This window comes from Perna viridis, chromosome 12 (genome assembly GCF_037379345.1).
Source record: "Perna viridis isolate PV_CMFRI_1.1 ecotype Kerala chromosome 12, ASM3737934v1, whole genome shotgun sequence".
In the NCBI taxonomy this organism is placed as follows: domain Eukaryota; kingdom Metazoa; phylum Mollusca; class Bivalvia; order Mytilida; family Mytilidae; genus Perna; species Perna viridis.
The window spans coordinates 16,568,174-16,583,043 of NC_142456.1; the positions used below are offsets into that span (position 1 = coordinate 16,568,174).

Genomic DNA, 14,870 nt, shown 5'->3' on the forward strand with positions numbered 1-14,870 from the left:
ATACTACAACTTTACATGTAGAAAGAAATAAATAAAAACATTTTAACTGCCGGCAAATATTTTTATGTAAATCTTCGATCTCAAAGCATCGTTTCAAAGTTACTTCTAGATCATGATTAATGAAAGAAAAAATGTAAACAATTTATATAATAAATAACACGTGGTTAAATAAAAAAAAAGAGTCAGAAGGGAGAAAATTTGTGTTTCAGTATCATAATCTTTAAATGAGTATTTACTTTGATAACAGTTTTAAAAATATATATCTTTTATTAAATAAGTGTAAAATCCTCGATCTCTCGAAACGTTACAGAAAAATGGCATTGCTTGCACCAAGAGTAACATAAATCATAACAAAAAAATGGCATTCGTACAAGGAAAGAAATTTATTTTTCACGATAAAAAGCAGCAGCAAACGCGGTCAGATCTGCGTTCACTGAACTATATATCTACATTGTCTTGAATTACTTTACTGATGAAATTAAGAATAGTAAGCGATGGCGGATCAAGAAGATCCAAAGGATGGGCTCCTGTGATATTTATTTTTTTATACCACCGCAATTTTTTGTAGGTCGTATAATCGTTTCACAATGTTTTCGTCGTTCGTACAGACTACATGTCCGGACATTAACTTTATTATTAGTGTATAGATCTTTATGAAATTTAACCACAAGGTGCCATGCCACAGTAAAAAGCCTGGGATTAATTTTGGGGGTTATAACTTAATTCAACTTGTCAGGAGTTAAGGGACCAAAAAAAGGGGACCAGAAATCGGCATTTTCATGATGTCCGGACAACAACGTGATTAACTGTGAATGGATCTCTTTGAAATTAAAGTATGAAGTGTCATAAAGTAAAAGTAAGGCAGTAATAGATTTTGGGGCTTATGACTAAAGCCGTTTAGGAAAAAGGGGGTAAAATTTTCCTGCAGATACTAGGACAATAATTTAACTGTTAATGAATCCTCTTGAAAATGTACAAAAAGTGCCATACCATAATGAAGACTTGATTGATTTTGGGTTGTGACTTGAACCAATCAGGAGTTACAGGGCAAAAACGGGGAAAATACACATTTTTTTAATATCCGGAATATAACTTTCACTATATAAGGGAATGGATCTCTTTAATAATGTATCACAAGTTGTCATACCACAAAATGATGTGTAGGATTGATTTTTAGGGATATACATGTAACATGAATTGTTTAAGAATATAGGACCAAAAAGAGGTGAAAAAAAAAACAAGTCTGTCCAATTACTTGAGTAAAAGTGAACGGATTTCTTTGAAATACTACCACAAAATGCCAAACTAGGATCCCCTAAAAAGGATGGGGTTGTGACTTAAACCGTTTAGGAATTAGGGACCACAAAAAAGGACAAGAAACAATGAAGCAGTTTCCTATGTCCAGGTCGGGGAAATTTTGAAGCTGAATCTAACCCTGAATTTGGATTTTTTTCTTCAAAGCTGTAATAACAATATAGGTTAATTATATTATAAAATTTATCAATGAGATTAAGTACCTACATGAACATATCTGGTCCTTAGTGGTAAAAGGGAGGTAAGCATATTATAATTTTATATTTGTAAAATATTCAATAATGTTTTTTTTTTAAATTTCTACTAACACCCGAGTTACATAACAACTATGTTTAAGACATGTTCTACGAGGACATACATTTAATATTTACTTTTTTTTTTATTTCCAGACATATTCCAGTATGATAGGCGCATCAAGGGAAAGTGAATGTGATGAATTATAGTTTCACATTTCTTCTTGAGAAAAAAAATCTTTGCCGTAGTTTGCTCTCTTCTCTTTTGTAAATCCAAGGATTCACCACTGATTCTCCAGTCATTATTTTCAAATATACAGGAATCACTTTGTATGTCCATGCATCTTGTAGCAAACTGACCTTACCTAAACTTTTCAATGGCGTTTAATGAAACGTAATAGGAAGTTCATGCATCATATGTAGATGTACATGAAGCAAGATTAATAACACTGTATGCTTGCAAGTAAATATAATTTGTTGCAAGCAAGAATTTTCACTCAGTTAGCTCATGCACACAGGTCTACTTACAACACAATAATGTAGGTGTTCTTTGATAAGAGTAATCACTGGAACCAATATTCTAGCAGAACTCAAAAGAATGTAATCCAGGGACAAAGATCAGACAAGGAAAACAGACACACAACAAAGAACATGAAATAACCAAAATAATACATACAAAGTAACAGAAGTAAACGGGCAACTCGGACGCCACTAAAACATGGAGCATGGAACAGGTGCACCGGTAGAGTATAAGCATAGTGTTTTGACCAATGTTGCCTAACAAAAATAAACTCTGGAGATTCTTTGGCACGGTTAATTGTCAACTTATTTGAAATATGGATTTCGTGTTAACTTAGGGAAATGTATACTTGCAAATTTATTTCAAGTTCAACACTTTCATTCAGTCTCAGAAACTTTAATCCCAATCCAAAATCTGAGCTGTACTAAGCATGAATGTCCATACCTTGCCAAACTGTTCATGTTTCGACAACTGCGGTCGTACCAAGCTGCGCCATGTGAAGTATTTCATTTACTTTTTTTCCTTCAATATATTATTAACCAAACTTTTCGAGCATAAGGGATGCGGGTTCGGCCGTCATTCTAGGAGACTGTCCAAACGCCATATTGATAATAAATTCTAATATGATGTCTTCATACCGTCAAACAGTATATATCGGTACAACCCCACCTTTAGCACCTGCGCACTGTCTCTTGTTTTTCGCTATCGCTTCGAGACAAAACACTCATTTAAAAACGTTTACGCGATGATGTTATCTAATACTATACTGATACTGATACTGATACTTATTAAATAGATGGTCAGCTTGGATATGTGGTTTATTTCTTAATTAATCTAACTTCCATACGGGGGAGGTTAAACGGAAAAGCCGTTATTTTGTCACAAAAAATACCATATTTGTCATATTAGAAAAGAAATAATTCGTTCTAGGGGTACTAGATTCGTACTCATTTTAACATTGGTGTGGCATTTATATTCTTCTCATTTGACACCTCGCTCGGTGTTAAACAGTAGAATATAAATGGCATACCCATGTTAAAATGAGTACAAATCTACCCCCTCCATGAATTATTTCTTAAATAACCCAGTCACAACATTATCACCTTATATGTTGATGAGCTTAATTAAAGACTTTACCTCCCATGTTTTAGCATTGAAACTGGTCGATATGTAAAAAAACTAGAAACCATGCAATTATTTTTCAATTTTTTAGAGAAGGAGTACGCAGGGTCGGATCCCCGATGAATCCACGCATGTTTATTCTTCGTATAAGATACAAGTCTGAAACTGATATAATTGTTTTTATTTCGCATTTAAGGAGATAGACATAGAGTAAGGGACAAATCTCTTGAAATCAGTGATATGTTTGTATCATATTCAATTTCACCAAAGCCTTTCAAGCTTGTCTCTGAAACAGAATGAAATCAGTCCAAGTCACTTTGATGATTACATGAGATTGATGTAAATGCTGAATACCAACATTCAAATGATTTCTAAGAGTGTGCCCCTTACCATAGGTCTACCTCCTTAAATTTATGACATTTGAACATTAGTAAAAGTAAAAGCTAAATATAGAATTTTTTTTCTCTGCAAAGCTACAGGTCGTTTTAAAGTTAATGAAAGTTTTAAGACTCACGTACCAAACTACTTGGTTCGTTAAATGTGTTCCACTAGCTGTGAGTTTAAAAAAATCAATTCAAATTTTTGTTAAAAATGCATGTGCAGTTTAACAAATCTCATTCAAATAAAATATCAAAAGTACAAACAATCATTTCCGTTGCCGCTAACATCGGAAGGTACTTAGCATTCATGTCTAAGTTTTTAGTCCGAGTTAATTGCTCATCTTAGTTTTGTTTCTTTGTACGTGCGAATTTGTTTATTTCATGTTCTTATATCTTTGATATATTTCTTTTGTTTGGCTCTGTTAATTACTCTCTCCACACAAAGCGCGATAACCCAAAGTTCGCTTCGAAAAAAGAACTTGAATAATCTGTAGTTATTTGAAAGTGATCCATTCACATTTACTCAAGTAATTGCCCAACATAAAACAATGCATGTTTCAGTCCGCTAATTCCTTTTCCTAAAATTAACCAGTCCTCCTTTTACTGTATTGCCTTGTGTTGTAGTTTACACTTGCACTCAAGCTACAAGTATCCGAATATGTTAAATATCTATGGAAGACGACGATGAATCAAGATGCCAAGTTTTTACTCATGGTGATAGATATACATCAAATGCGCTCAGAATGATATGATTAACCTTCACGAGGGCCCTCATCTTAACTTTTAAATTGTATTACGGACGGATAGTATTTCATTAACCGTCACAAATACGAGCATCATACAAAAACAGCGAATTCCTAATAGACAGTCTGACGTTATGGCCATCACAAAACTCTTATGATTATATAAAGACAGACCGACGGACATTCCGTGAATACAAAATGTACCACTCTGTCCCAAATGGCGGACCCAGAGGGTTTCCAGGCTATTGCGCAATTTATGCGAGAAAGTAACAAAATATTCCATATACATAGGGGAGGGGTCAATCTTCGAAGCCTCCTATTACCTTTCTCCGTCAACCTTCATCCTTCATATAAACAGACGAACCGATTCCCGCTTACCTTAATTAGATGTCGGTCATTTCCTGTTTGTTTGTTTTTGTTTCTATAAATTAGATAGTGCATACGAATGAATGGACAGATCGCAATCTCTGTTATACTACAAATTCTTCGGCGGATATTTGGCGGATTCAGAGATTTGCAAACTCGAGAACATTTCCACGTGCGTAGTAAATCTGGACCATTAAGGTAAGACAGACAGACAGACCGACAGACAGACAGACAGACTACAGTTCCATAGTTACGTGCTTTACTCCTCATAAGTATTATTGCGCAAGTCAATTTTACAGTAATCTATTAATAACTTAAAATAAAGGGATCCAATATTTTCTTTTGCGTAATAAATACATGACATTTAAAAAAAGTACTGTGATTACGTGACTTACTGAAGGATATGTTTACTTAATCACAGCGCATGACAGGAAGAAGACTATTTTCAGAAATAAACATTAGTGGAAATGTCAAAACCCAGAGTGTACATTACCCGCCGGGTTCCAGCGACAGGGGTTAACCTTCTGCAGGAAAAATGTGATGTAAAAATATGGGATAGTGACGAGCCTATACCACGACAGGAATTGTTAAAAAATGTAGTTGGCGTGCAGGGAATTTTCTGTTTGATTACTGAGAAAATCGATGCAGAGCTTTTAAATGCTGCCGGTATGTTCAGTTGTTCTAATACACAGCCAACACTATATAATTGCTTTAATAAATATGTGAAAATACTTAAGAGCTTTTTGTAAATACACACTTTAAATAGGGTCGTTACATGTATATAACATAAGATTTTTCCTTTTTCTGACCCTTGTATGCAGAATATGCATTATGAATTTCAATATTAGATCTGACGTCTACAGTGGCGGATCCAGGTTTCAGGTTGGCGGGGATTGGGTGGGATGGTGTGCTGGCGTAAATGGAATAAGAGGTTTTTGTGAAAAAATCATATTTATGCAAAAAAAAAATCTCAATTCAGTCTTGGAAACAGGAAAAGGGGGGTTGGTTTAAGCCGTGTCCGCATATTAATCTGCGCCTGACAGAAAACTGGGACAGAGTATTTACACTTTTTGGGGACCAAATTGCGCTTATATAGATGCGTGCTTAACTAAAAGTCATAAGTGTACGCTTAAAACATTTTGGGTGAAATTATGACTATTTGAATACTAAATTATTACTGTCTTCTTGGTCCAAAGTATATCAATGTTCATATTTTTGAAGAACCAATAGACATATCAAAAGGACTTCAACATACTACGTCTTTTATATTAAGGCTAGCTTGGACACTCATTGAAAACATTGAAAAGATCTATATTTTTCCAATTAAAATAGTACGTATTTTATAGGTCAGTGGCGGACCCAGAAATTTGAAAAAAAAGTTGGATTAGTTCCAGAGGGGTTCAAGGATATTTTCTGGTCTATTTTGCTAAAACTTTGCAGGAAAAGAACAGATGTTGCCATGAAAAGGGGGATGATTTCGCCACCGTGGGTGTTATTTTTTTAACACATCTCTGGCCCTTGTTCTTTCAAGAGCCAATTCCACATCTAATAAAATAATAAAATCTACTTTTTAAAAACTATACCAATCGATTAGCTTCTATCATCTATCTGTCATAAGACGAAGAATACATTTGTCAAGAGAATTTTCATTTGTCGTGTATGACGCCAACATTAATGCTATTCACTCAGTACCTTTAATTATGACCTTCATCGTTCATGTTTCACCTCAACGCATCAATATTTTCAACGCGAGCATACCATCTGTCTAGTCTATTACCTAATGAAACAATTAAAGACCAATGATCAGTTCACTAATTCGATGCCTGTTATGTTCCGATTCTAGTTCAGAATCAACTGCTCCAATTTGACGACCAGGCCAAACTACTCTATGATAAACATCTTTAATTTAACCATTTATTTAGGGCAGATTATTTTTATTTCAGATCAGCTATCTCAACTTCTTATTTTCCCATGAAAATTAAGACCATTTAACTGCCACTAAAAATAAGTCTTTACAGATATTCAAAAAGAAAATTTTCGTTTGCTTGTTGAGTACTATAAACAAACAAACCAACAAAAAGGTGACCTTATGCCCAAAAATGGTGCCCCAAACGAGCTGTATTTTTGTAAAGATCCAATAGTATTTATAATTTTCATAACGTCGGTAATAGTTTTAATTTTTTTTTTCAGGACCCGAACTTAGAACAGTGGCAACCATGTCAGTTGGGACTGACCACATTGACAAGTCTGAGTGTCTCAAACGAAGTATATACGTGACAAATAACCCGGATGTTGCCTCTGATAGCGCTGCTGACCTAACTATTGCTCTGATACTAATGACGACAAGAAGGTTAATCGAAGGTCAGTATTTCATTTCATTCATGCTTAAACTTCATTTTATGTACTTTGCATCTTTTTCTCTGCTATACAGATATATTAACTGCATTGGCGGATCTAGCTTGAAATTTGGTTAATTTCATGCAACTTTTGTGAAAAAATGAGCAAAAGATAGCGTAGAACCACCCCTTTCAAAATCGCCATATCTGCCACTGAAAGGGAAGTCTTGAATTTTTTTTTCTATAAAAAGTTAATATTAAATATACGTGCACAAATTTATGTAACTTACTAACCTGCTCAGAAAATAAATGTGTCAATGAAACATCCTTCTTATATATGCAGGTTCAGATGCTGTTCGGAATGGTCAATGGTCGTCATGGAAACCAATGTGGCTGTGCGGTACCAATATGATGACAAAGACAGTCGGAATCATCGGTTTCGGACGCGTTGGTTTTGGGGTTGCCAGACGCTTAAAACCATTTGGAACACAAGGAATACTGTACAATGACATTAGAGAAATTGAGTTTGCAAAGGATTTGGCAAAGTTCGTGTCTTTTGAAGACTTAATCGTACAATCAGACATTATTTGTTGTTGTTGTTCTCTGACGTCATTAACAAAAGGTTTTATAAATAAGACAGTTTTTGAGAAGATGAAAAAGTCTGCTTTCCTTATAAATACTTCTAGAGGAGCCGTTGTTAACCAAGATGACCTTCTCGTCGCCTTAACAACCAATCAAATTGCGGGAGCAGGACTTGATGTCACTGAACCTGAACCCCTACCGGCTGACCACCCTCTTACGTCACTTCCGAATTGCGTGATATTGCCTCACATGGGAACAAACACGAACGAAGCACGGGAGAAAATGTCCATTAACACGGCCAAGAACATTTTGGCTGTTCTTGGTCTAGCTGACTCTGACTGAGATATGAATTTATTTATTTCGTTCGTTTTGCTTGTGTAGTGATACAGCAACACATAGAATATAATATGTTTTATCTAATATATGCAAATACCATATAATCAGGTGCATGTTGAAAATAGATACAGTAATGTACTTATGTTTGAAAATCAATCATCTAAATAGTCCATCAATGTCTTTTTATAGCCATTGACAGTAGTAGTAGATGTCAGTCTTTGTAAAAATCAGGCAGTGGGTGAAACATGGTTTGAAAAAAAACCACTAATTTGAAAATGTAATTTAACTATTTGTACAATCAGAATCGAAGAAAAAAGACTAGATTTATTTCTTTGTTTTTTAGTAAATTGGGTAATTTTATTGAAATTCCCTGAAAATGAACATTTCAAGGGCAGGTAACTCTGTCAAAAACCTTTTGAAAAAAAATTCTGAACAAAAGCAGTGATGCAGAGATCAAAGAGTGGTACTTTCATAAAGAAGATATCATCTTTAAGTATTTTTTTTCAGGTCGGTGGGTTTTTGACATGCATAGATTTATCTCATTTTGCTTGATTCTAACAGATTTTTTTCACAGCACTTTAAGGTCTCGGTCTTGCTTTTATATACCTATAGACTTCTATAGTGAAGTGCGTACATTAAGGATTTAAAAAAAAATATGTAAATTGATTCAGTAACACTTTCACTTATTTGGCATTTCTAAGGAAATGTGAAAAAATTGATTTCCCGCAAAAAAGTAGGTTGAGTCTACGAAGATCGGACAAAAAAGTAGTCTTGAACTATAAATAGCCATTTGCTCTACTTTCACTTCCGTTTCACGCTCATTAAAACTTTTCAGAAGAAAATTTTGGTATAATGCTAATTTTCTGAACAAAAAGACTGTTATCTTATAGTGCTATTTTTGCACTATGTTATGAGTCATAATGATTGTTCATATCTTGACAAAATTAATTTGTGAAGAGACGTAAATAAACGCACTATATTTTTGTACCCTCCATGTTACAAGACTGGTGCCTAAACTGTGGTAGGGGGCTACAATAAAAATTTAGCACATTTACACATTGTAGGTAAATAATTTGACCGGAAAAAATGCAGCATGACCCTATGTTTTGAAAGTTGCAAAAGATAACTTGGATTACGAACCTTAAACAGTAATACATATAACTTCTTAATTTGTAAAGGTTTATTCACAAGGGGCACAACTTAGTTTTTTTATACTGAATTTATTCTTACAGAGACTTACACTTTTTATTCAAGTGATTGGTGACCGAATGTGTAAACAGGGAGATAATCTGCTGAGACCGAAACTTTTGATTCATAAAGTGTCATTAAAGAACGTTGTTATAGATATATTCCTCATGTAAACATAAAAACGCCACAAAGTATTATACATGAGGAGGTGTTGAAGGACACAAGTGGGGAATGAAAAGTAAAATGTGTTACTCTGTCTAATACCCTTGCGCAGCAAATGAAAAGGTTTGAAAATGGACATTTAATGGGACATTTCATGATACCTCATCACGATGTCGGGTAATAAAGTACATGCTCACTGTATATTAAAATTGGAAAATATGCAACTATGTGATGATCTAGACGCGAGTGAACAATATGGCAGGCGTAAATTAATACGTGTAGTGGAATCTGTGAAAACCCAATTGATAATACTACCTTAATTGTTATATCGTCGTCTCGATCGACGAAGACCTTCAAGAGGGTGACGTACTTCGTTCATATGGCGTTGGTAATCCTAACAGAAAGGCTAAAGATGGCAGACTTTTACTCCTAGACAAATCATCGTCAGACTGAAAACCCTCTCGACAAAAAAATTCATTCTTTAAAATAGTAAAAATCTCAAGGATGGAGAATAATTTCACAATGTCCATATGAATGAAGACCCCACAAAGGTGCGTAGCTTACTTGCCTATAAAATCAGATAACTGAAGCAGAAATCATTCAAAACACAATCAACATTGTTTTTGTCTTCTACTTTTGTGTAATCTTTTTACTGAACTAGTGCGAATACAAATTTTGTAGGAACAGTATTTGACTTTATAGCCATTGCCCCTCTCACTATTTAAATACCAGTCTATATAAAATTCAGACACTGCCAATATCAAAGTCATTCATGGTGTAGAAAAACCCATGGATCAGACAAACCTTTTTTGGTCTACATATGCCATATTTTTATTTGGCAATAGTCCTTTCTGTATTTAGGTCTGTACTTTGAGAAAACTACACTTTAACTTCCCACTAAGACCAACCAAATCAGAATAAATCAAGAACGACAACTCTTGCAAAATGCTATTTTCATCTACGATGTATAAATTTTATCCCAAAAGCACAACCCCCATATGAAATACTAACACAGGTTATGTGATCTGTAATGGTTTATGAACAAAAATAAAACTGAATTTCGTGGGTTTTTGACATGCATGAATTACATTTTGCCTGACTTTTGTGAATACTGCTACTTTAGTGTTTAATTTGGTATTATATAATGGGTGTCTGCACACAGTTGTATAGAGTGAGAGTTGGTTGTTTTTATCCTAGAGCAAAATGTTTGAACTGAAAAAGACACTTTTCCTGTTTGAGGGTTTTTATTTGTTTTATATCAATATCTCCAAAATAAGGTACATGTATATTCTATGAGTGTAACAGTATTGATGTTTATGCTGTCTAACTTAAAAGCTTTTGATATTTATTTGTTGAAGTATTGTACTGAAATCAAGTTGTAATTCTCAACATAGGTTTGATTCTGTGTATAATATATCACACAATACGTGTACCCACCGTAAGTCATATGTCCAAAATGCCAAGATGAGTTCATGAGTTCATGGGTTTTCAGAGTCATGGTTGAATGACAGACACACTGATGATATGATTGGTATACTATCAGCTATCAGGTACCGTTCTGCAACGACAGATAGACAGAGGACCACAAAAATCTGGGACCAAACGCGTTGTCCCTGTCCAATCGCTGGTTTTATAAATGCTCCTAAAATGTCAAAAGACTTACAGACGTGAGTGTGCCAGAAATAATATTATGTCCACACTTGTCGCAACTGTTTAGTGTTCGACTTTAATGCGGTCATACCATGCTGCGCTCCGCGAAGCTCTTTATCAATATTCCCAAAGAATACGCTGAATTTCTACTGATATTCCTAAACTTGACACTGAACTACAATTTAACAAATATGTTTTATAGGCATTTTGCCAAAACCCATTACTGATGCACAATTTTGTGTTAATCTGGGAAAATGACTTTTTCTTAAGTACCAGTCCATATAAAATTCAGACACCGCCTGTGCCAATAATAAAAGTGATTCATAGTGAAGAAAAACCACCAAACAAACAATGCTGTTTCAGTCTACATATGCTATACTTTCACATAACAACTTTGGAAAATTATACATTCATCTCGAACTAAAATTGACCAAATGAAGCCAAATCAAGAACGACAACTCTTGCAAAGTGCAAATTTCAAGTACAGTCTAAATAATTTTTTTGATCTTATCTCAAAAGCGCAACAACCAAATGAAAAGCTAAGACTGGTTAATGTCCATGATCAGTAACTGTTTCTGAACAAGAAATAAAACTGAATTCGGTGGATTTTTGACATGCATGGATCACTTTCTGTCTGATTTTCAGAAAGACTGCAACTTAAATCTTAGCTGAATTTCCATTAAAGAAATATCCTATGGCAGGACTGGAATTCGGATTCTTAAAGCTATGTTATTAGGCTACTTTAATGGTCAATATGAACATGCCTGTCTAGAAGTCACATGAAACATTGGCATCATTTGGGATATTAACAAAAAAGGGATGAAATATAAGGCCTTTTGAATATACGTGTTTTTATTCTTAACAACTTTCAAAATATGCGCAATTGTATACAATTTTGCTTTACATATGTTGTGTACCAGTTGTAGTTTTCTACATGTTATAACTTAAATGACTCATAAATACAAGTTATAACATGTACAACAATTTCCTGTACATGTTATAGTGTATACACAAAAAAAAAGGCAAATTCAGAGCAGTTCACTGTACGAACATGTTAATCTTGAAGTCTTTCCTAATTGCACCTGTGGTCAGGTCGAATTGCAACTTCCCATTTTTACTCTTTTGTCCCAAATATTCTCTATTACGAAATGAAACCATATTTTCTATCGCATATGATGTACCTTATACTGTATTGTTGTATGTCTCAAATGCTCTAAATGATGTACAAAATGTAGAAGTTTAACATTTTTTAAGGTTGAGAAATTGTCAAGAGTTATAGGGTTATTAATGCATGATTTTTCACTTACTGCATCTCTCCACTAATTTTGTAATTAATTTATTGTTTTCGTTTGTTTTTCACTAGTCAGTTAACAGATCATGCCACACATCATTTGATTTATGCAAGCCTTTTCTTGCAAGTTTAATCTTAAGGACGTGCAATGTTGTACATGCTAATTGGTTTCTTTAGTTATTGTTTGTAAATGTGCTTATTGTACTTGCTTATATACTTGAATAACTATTTTTCAAATAACTAAAACGAAAAAAGACATATTTACAAAACAAGTGCATGTATGATTGATAAATAGTATACGGGAATGTTAATGTTCGTGTTCAATAATTTTTGTAGTAAAGTTGATGGTTGGTATAAAATTTGTCGTAAATTATGACGTCGCAATACTTGGATCTTCTATGACATCACTACTTACGACTAATTTTACTCTTACGATTTTTTGTGAAAAGGACCACTGGAGTTGCAGATCACTTTCATTTTTCTGCACCTACACCTTCCAATCTTATAGCCTTTCTTGTATTTACAATGCAGGTGTTCCTATCCTCCGCTTTACAATCTCTCTCACACTACATTCATTCATAGGAACAGCAGACACTTATTAAAAGCGTAGCTTTAGGAAGATCTTCAAACTGGTTTCGACTAACATACAGTTTAATATTTCCCACCTTTGCTCTTTGTTCGTGCATTTATTTGTGCCTTAACTTATTTAACACTCTTTATTCCCATCCTTTCGTTCATAAACAAAGTGTAATTCGCAGAAAATTTCTACTATTTCACTTTTCCAAGTACTAATCCTATACCGTAATTGGTTTCTTGTTCAAAGAGATATAATTAATCCTTATTTTCTGACTTGGTAGTAAATAGACAAAAAAAAAACAATATAATTAACGCCTCTGCATCACTTCAATTTGTTGCTTCTTTATATCTGATGAAATGGAAAAAAAATTCCATCCTTAGTTAGAAAAAAACATTTATACTTGGTTTGCGTCAGAAAATGACAATCGATGAAAGAACCATCCCTTCAGATGCTGTGATGTGAGTGTGGATTACGAATTACTGATCATAGATAATCACTGAACATAAAACGTGTCTTTTCTACATCCAAAAAATGGTGTACAGGAATATTTCATAGCTTCCAGAAATTCATTTAAAAGCGTTTTGTGTGGTGCGGATTAGAAAGTCTTTCTAGCACACGTGAAGGATACATGATCGTAAAGTTCTTGATTTTTTACAAAAGCCTTTCATCACTTTAAAGTTCTATTCAAGGTTATAGACAAATGACTGCCGATGTGAAACATTAATCTCTAAAAAGAAGAAAGTTACGCCTGCTTTTATTTTATACAACAAAACCTGATATGTAAACTACTGTTGGATAGGGAAAAGCTTTGTTTTTATTTACAGGGTAAAACAGCACAAACCGAAATACAACAAATCGTTCAATGACCTTCACCTAAGCATATTGAAACGCGGATACAAGTACTTGTCATTACAAAAACAAGCAAGCAAACAACACAATCAAAAGGAAACAGACACTAAACCAAAAAAAAAAAAAAAAAAAAAAGAAAAAAAAAAAAAAAAAAAAAACGTCTGGAATGGAGCGTTTATCTTTTTCTTGTCTAAGTGATTTATGTTAATAATATACACAATGTACATAAAGTTCAGATACGGCCAATTATAGAGGTGAAACAAGATGCAGAGAACTTAGTAAACAAATTGTTGCTTTTTCAGTGTACATGCATTATATTTTTATGTAACCAAAGTCCAACTGTATTTTTTTGAAAACCATACATTTATCGCCTTCTTAAAGCAACCAATTCAATACCAATAATTCTTGCTGTGTATACAATCTGAAATGTGTAATTTCCTGCTACAAAAGTGTAACAATCGAATGACAAACCGTGGTCTGTTACAATTGTTCCAGAATTAAAATAAAAGTGTATTTTCTGAGTTTTTGAAACGAACGCAGTGGCGGATCAAGACATTTCGAAAAAGGGGTGTGCGCTCAGTTGATTTCCAGCTTTTTTTTTATTATAATCAACCAAACTTTTTGAGTATTAGAGGGACCCGGTCTCGATCCCCCTTTGGATCCGCCTTAGGAATGCCCCCCCCCTCTTGTTTGATCTTGATAAAGAGTACTACTACGATCTAGACATAAATTGCACCTGAAGCACTTCTAGATCAATAAAGGGCAGAGTCGGTTAATTAGTACAGCAGATTATGTACTCTTCCATTGATACCATGAAGTATAGTATTTAAAACACGTTCCTTCACCATGAAGGTCGTATGCACCTGTTATAAAAAGGATAACGCGAGCAACATAAATGGCTTAAGAAATGCAGACAAATTTATTCAATTCATTGATATTTAAAACTGTTGACAGTTTTTTGGCAAAATGCACGTAAACAAACACTATTATATAATTGTCAAGGGACAAGTGAGGAAAACAGGGAAAAAATGATGTATTTTAATATTTTAATATAAAATTCAAATGTACTTTTTAATCACATGGCATCATACGTCAGTTCAAGTCAACCGTTTTGAGAAAATTAATTGGTGGTTGGAGTTATAAATTACTAGGAAGAATACCCCAAGTTCACCCCAAATTTTATCAGAAGGGGTAAAAACGCGAGTCGTCTGAAAGGATAAT

General features: G+C 34.0%; 1 protein-coding gene and 1 long non-coding RNA gene across 2 annotated transcripts in view; one reads left to right on the forward strand and one right to left on the reverse strand.

The window, feature by feature from the left end:
• Positions 1 to 7,355, reverse strand: part of LOC148601466 (uncharacterized) — a 56,611-nt gene extending 49,256 nt beyond the window's left edge. Inside the window, exon 1 of the long non-coding RNA XR_015917339.1 lies at positions 7,309 to 7,355. This is a non-coding gene — a long non-coding RNA (uncharacterized LOC148601466). The remainder of the gene's footprint in view (positions 1 to 7,308) is intronic.
• Positions 5,085 to 9,966, forward strand: LOC148601468 (glyoxylate reductase/hydroxypyruvate reductase-like). The gene is made up of 3 exons (XM_088556552.1): positions 5,085 to 5,344; positions 6,869 to 7,039; positions 7,358 to 9,966. The coding sequence occupies exons 1-3, from the start codon at positions 5,146 to 5,148 to the stop codon at positions 7,936 to 7,938; spliced, it is 951 nt and encodes a 316-aa protein (XP_088412678.1). The 5' UTR covers positions 5,085 to 5,145; the 3' UTR covers positions 7,939 to 9,966.
• Positions 9,967 to 14,870: the final 4,904 nt, after the last annotated feature.